At 35.4% G+C, this 5,219-nt stretch overlaps 1 protein-coding gene across 2 annotated transcripts; it reads left to right on the top strand.

Moving 5' to 3' along the window:
- Positions 1-388: 388 nt before the first annotated feature.
- LOC120075028 (RING/FYVE/PHD zinc finger superfamily protein) lies at positions 389-5,219 on the top strand. Of its 2 annotated transcripts, XM_039028184.2 has the most exons (9): positions 389-577; positions 1,208-2,226; positions 2,506-2,840; positions 3,054-3,139; positions 3,358-3,504; positions 3,668-3,770; positions 3,995-4,107; positions 4,264-4,393; positions 4,777-5,219. In XM_039028184.2, the coding sequence occupies exons 3-8, from the start codon at positions 2,594-2,596 to the stop codon at positions 4,354-4,356; spliced, it is 789 nt and encodes a 262-aa protein (XP_038884112.1). In that variant the 5' UTR covers positions 389-577; positions 1,208-2,226; positions 2,506-2,593; the 3' UTR covers positions 4,357-4,393; positions 4,777-5,219. The 2 variants fall into 2 exon arrangements, with proteins under 2 accessions (XP_038884112.1, XP_038884103.1); XM_039028175.2 differs by lacking the exon at positions 1,208-2,226.

Raw genomic sequence — 5,219 nt, 5'->3', positions numbered from 1 at the left:
ATTTAACTATATTTCTGCAAGAAATGTAACGAGTTAATTGTTGTTCATAGCCCAAAAAGAAAGATAGAAAAAAAAGTTTTAAAAGTTAAAAGAAAAAAATTGTAATCTATATTTTATTCAAACAAAGATCGGTAGAATTATTGAATAAAAAAATTTCAAAATAAAAATAGTAATCATAAAAGTATATTATTTAGAGTTAAAAAAACTACATACATATGAACTCAATTCGGCATTCAAAACACAAATATTACGAACTTGACACATAAACTCCAAACGGCTTATCTCAACTTAACATCCAAAACTGTCTCTAAAGGAAATAAATTAACTAATTTAGCTCAAATATAACCAAATTTAAAAAATAAAATATAAATCGTACACCTGCCCTACCATATTTGGTCTGTCCCGTGACCGCTCTGTTAAATTTCAATCACCCATTCAATTCATTCTATTTGGAAATTTCCATTTCTCTCTCTTTCAATCTCCCCTCAAAATTCCTTCATACTTTTGATCCTCTGGAGATCTTTCGCGGATTCTTACAGTACGCGCTCACCTCTGTTCTTCTTCTTCGCCTCCTTCGGTACGACTTCGATTCCTTGATTCATCCTCTCTCTCTGGTTTCAATTCATCCATTTTATCCCACAATTTATTCTGTTCTTAATCGTCGTATGCTCTTTTCTTTTTCTCGTCTTTTGATGCGTTCGTGTAAATAGTAATTTCTATTGATATTGATTTGGTATCGGATGGAGTTGGGAAGCCACTATAGGCGCATTGCTCTAATTAATTTTAGGAGCTCTTTGAAAGTCACAATTTAGCTCAGTTGTTCATGATTGCTTAATTCGGTGGTCCTTACTGCTCATAATTGAAGTCTTCGGTTATTTATTTATGTATTTGACGATCTATTTAAATAACCGCGCCCTTCAAATTTACTGCTGATCTAAGAAAGGAAATATGTATTCACTGGCAAATGTTGATTTTTGAATATTGAGGTTTCAAATATTTTATGGCTTTTGTGCGCCCACTTTGCGTTGATCTCCAATTACAAGTTCACGTTAGTACGTTTTTTCTTTTTTTTCTTTTTTTCCTTGCACAAACAATCAGATTCTTTTTAGTGGATGCTACTAGGAAATGCAAAACTATGTGATAGTTAAAATTTTAGTCTGTAACTGAACTTTATTTTTCTAATCATAACCGAGAATCTTGAATACAGAGGATGCTTTTGTTAAAAGCTTGAAGAGCTTAGACTATGTCATTACATGACTGATGACACGTGAGTATATAGTTTTTTTCCTCTCCAAGGCAAACAGCTGCTACAAATTTCCTTACCTTAGCATATAGAAGGCTAGCAGAAGAAGGAAGTTGTGAGAAGAAAAGAATTGGACTGGAACAAATATAATCTCAGCTAGCGCACAGAAATTTGAGATTACTGGAATGTGATGTGAAAGCTGCTTGAGGAACTATACTGAACTGGATGCTAGATAGCAGTTAAACATCCATTTGGAAGCTCATTATATGCAAAGAGCACACAGATCCATTGCATCTTCTTTCTCTCTTGCCCTAAATTTATAATCATTGTATATTCTCAAGGAACGAGGATGTTGATGAATACAGCCTATTTTTTCAAGTTTCTCTAACGAGCAATATTTGTAGGGCATAATAAACTAAACCACCTCCCTGAAGTTAGCAGCATTCAATATTATCATCGAGAGCCCATCCAATGTATTGTCACAGCGTTGTTGTTTCTGAGGTCTATCATTTACATTTTACATGGAACTACTTCTCATTGCATTGTGGCAATTTAAGGATCTATGAACCACTCCTGAGTCAAGGATAGAATTATGGAGCCTTTTCTGTATTGATGGATAATATTGGCTGATCGGTAAGCTTGGTAGTTGGTTATGTTAGTTCTAAAAGAATAAGTTACATTGAAATTCAGAAAGTTTGATGGAGTTCAAATTGCATGAAAGAAAAAGATATAGATGTCGTGGCAACTGGCAAGACACTTCTTAGCCACCCTTGTCTCCCAAGCTTGCCACTGCTCTGAAGAATTGATGAACCAGCAAGACTCCAATACCAGTCGGCTGGAAGTACTAACCAAGCCAAACTGATTTCTCATTGGTAGGCTAGGCGCTTGGAGTTCACTTCTATGCCTTTGAATAGTTGTGGCCATGGCGCCCCTAGGAATATCAAGCACTTTTATGAAAACATACTGAAGTATTAGCATTCAAGGTATAGGGTTTGCAGTTATAACTTTTATCTGAAAACAGTGACGTATATTCTTTACTGTTAACGTATATTCTTTACTGTTAAAATAAAAAGTTAAGGTAACCTCCACCTAGATTTGGAATATAAAGAAATTATCATTGCATCTTCTAGGATTGGGCATTAGCATGGAAATGTAGTTCTGAGAACAGAAGGAAATATAATCCTGTGGTTGAATGTGTACATTTGATATTTTATGTATTCGATTCTGTGCCAGCTTGATTGTTTACTTCCCCAATTATGCAGGTCCGTTAGTTTCCATGTAAATGGTCAACTTGAACAATAGCTCAGGCGATGACTATGCAAGTCTGACTCAAGAGCGAGGCTTCACACAATGCAGTTGTTACCAAATCATGATGAAAATAAAGATGATATTCTGGAACGTGCGCCCATTTTAAGTCACTTGGATTTTCTGCCACAGTCTGTAGGATCATCATCCTCTGCTGAGATTGCTGAGATTATAGCTGTTGGGAGAGAGAGTTCTGTTAGTGATGATGATTTACACAATCTCAATGTTGATGAAACTTGTCATCTGGTGAATGCAGACCAACCACAATGCCGTATATGCCTTGACACTGGAGGTTTTTAACATTCCTTTCTGTTCAATATCTAATGCAATTTCATCAACATCAGTTAAGATGACGTTTCTCATCTATTTATTTAGCAAATAAGAATATTATCCTTAGGTTCACTTGTGGGTTAAGACTGTGTCAGTTGATATATTCTGTTTTTCTTTTTCTGAAGAGTCAGTTTACCTTTTTCTATTATGAATATGAATATGAGTTTCATTTCAGGAGAAGATTTGATTGCTCCATGCCACTGCAAAGGCACTCAAAAGTATGTCCATAGATCTTGTCTTGATAATTGGAGGTCCACAAAGGTCAGTTTTCCCTCACATCATGTTTACTTCTCTATTCCTAATTGACACTCCTTTTTCCTGCACGATGGACTGTGATATTGAGTGATTCGATCATAAAACTTTTACTCACAGTTGTCAATCTAATACATCTGCTTTCATATGCCTTAGAACTTGTCAAATTTGAGAATGATCAAGTTTCCGGTTTCTTGGCTTCTAATCCATTTCAGTAATTCTGTCAGGAGGGCTTTGCTTTTGCTCATTGTACAGAGTGCAGAGCTATGTTCGTGTTACGTGCAAATGTCCCTCCTGATCGTTGGTGGTTGAGACTGAAGTTCCAATTTCTTGTTGCTAGGGACCATGCGTTCATTTTCATCATAGTTCAGCTGGTAAATTATTGTAGTTATGTGTTCAATTTGCTCATTCACTTTTGTGTCTAGGTGTTTAATTCATGTTTGGCTAAATATTCTTCATTATTATTATGATATATAAATCCACTTCATTGTTATGATTGATTTTTCTAGAGAGGTCTTCGCTATGTGCTTTGAACAGATTGTGGCATTCTTGGGGGTGTTGGTGTACAAATTTTACGGAGAGGAACTAAGGGAAATGTTTGGTTATGAAGAACACCCATATGGGTTCTATGCCATGGCTGGTATACTGAGGCTGCCGACTTAACTTCTTACTTTTTATTCTTCTTTATATATGTATTGAATTTTCTAGTGTAAGTGAACATTCTCAAATTTCTTGGTTAGAAGAATTTAGGATTTGCAGTTGAATGAATTCTTGAATGGAATAAAGTACCGGCTTTAGAAAAAAAATGAAGTTGCTGTACTATCTGTCTTTTTTATTCTTCGTTCTACAATTTCTTTTCTGCAGTGTTGGCTATCATCTTGGTTGGTTTACTCTATGGTTTCTTCATAGCCATTATATGCGGGCAGAGGATAAATGAACGCCACTACCATGTCCTCGCTAAGCAAGAACTGACAAAGGTCCAGTAACAATTTAAAGAGAATATTGTAAATTTAATTCCATTTCCCCCCCTTTTCATCTCCCCAGTGTAGGCAACTTTTGTTGGCTTCCTTCATTCTCCTCAAATTGCCAAATTCTCTCCGCTTACTCAGTTCAGATAGCTTTATTCGTTTCAGGAATATATAGTTGAAGATCAAGAACATAACAAGAACGTTCCTGAATTAGACCCCAGTCATGTTATGGAGCTAAGGATGTTGGGCCTGTATTAATCTGAAATTGCTGAATCCATTGTGCACTTCACTTCAAGTAAGGAACTCTATCTTGTATTCCTCTCCACGCCTATGTATCTCAGTTGGAAAATTAGTTATATAGGTAGAGTTGGCTCACGATTATGTTGTATAGTCCTTTCTTTTCTTTGCTTAATTTTGCAACTTTCAGGGGTAATTGGCTCAAGGAGTTTGTTTATGGGTCTCACTACTAAAAAAATCAATTTTATACTTTATTAAATCCTTATACTGTGGGTCACATAAATTTACAACTCTTAGCTTCATGACACCATGGAGTTTACAACTCCACTTTTTGCCCTAAACGCCTTCATAGTATGTATTTTAATTTATAATATACTGCAAGAATCTTATAATTGGAGGCTTTCTTTCATTTCTTTTTTTAAAATCCCGCGATTTTCTCAGGTTACGATTGATCTGGTGGATGTACTTTTGAGCTTGACCAAAGCAAGCAAATTTATTGCTGAAATGTTGCCCAATTTGCAAGCAAGAAAGAAGAAGAGTGGTTCCGAACTGTACATGGAACTGACGTGTTTGTTTCCTTCTGGTTTATCCAAGCGGTCTGTTTGAACAAATAAATGCAATGAAAAGGCATTAATATTTGAGAAGAAAATTCTGCAAGGAGTCGCTTCCTGGTCAGACACGGATTTTGCTGTATAAATGATTAAATGGACATTTTAGATGATGGGGAAATTACTCCCATCCTTCCTTGCTCCCGCTTACCCCTGAAGTTTTATTCACATTTTACTTATCGTTTTGGATTTGTATTTATTTGTTGATAAAATGTGAATTGTTTAAATTAGTAGATTAAATCGTACATTATATAATTTATATTCTGAAACTGTAAA

The sequence above is a fragment of the Benincasa hispida genome, chromosome 1 (assembly GCF_027475165.1).
Source record: "Benincasa hispida cultivar pf3 chromosome 1, pf3_genome.v1.1, whole genome shotgun sequence".
NCBI lineage: Eukaryota > Viridiplantae > Streptophyta > Magnoliopsida > Cucurbitales > Cucurbitaceae > Benincasa > Benincasa hispida.
The sequence above is the reverse complement of the archived record's forward strand: the minus strand, read 5'-3'. Positions and strand labels throughout refer to the sequence as shown.

Coding starts and splice junctions, on each gene's coding strand:
- LOC120075028 (XM_039028175.2), top strand. CDS start 2,594: ATGCAGTTGTTACCAAATCATGATGAAAATAAAGATGATATTCTGGAA. Junction 2,841..3,053: donor TATATGCCTTGACACTGGAG/GTTTTTAACATT, acceptor GTTTCATTTCAG/GAGAAGATTTGATTGCTCCA. Junction 3,505..3,667: donor TTTTCATCATAGTTCAGCTG/GTAAATTATTGT, acceptor TGCTTTGAACAG/ATTGTGGCATTCTTGGGGGT.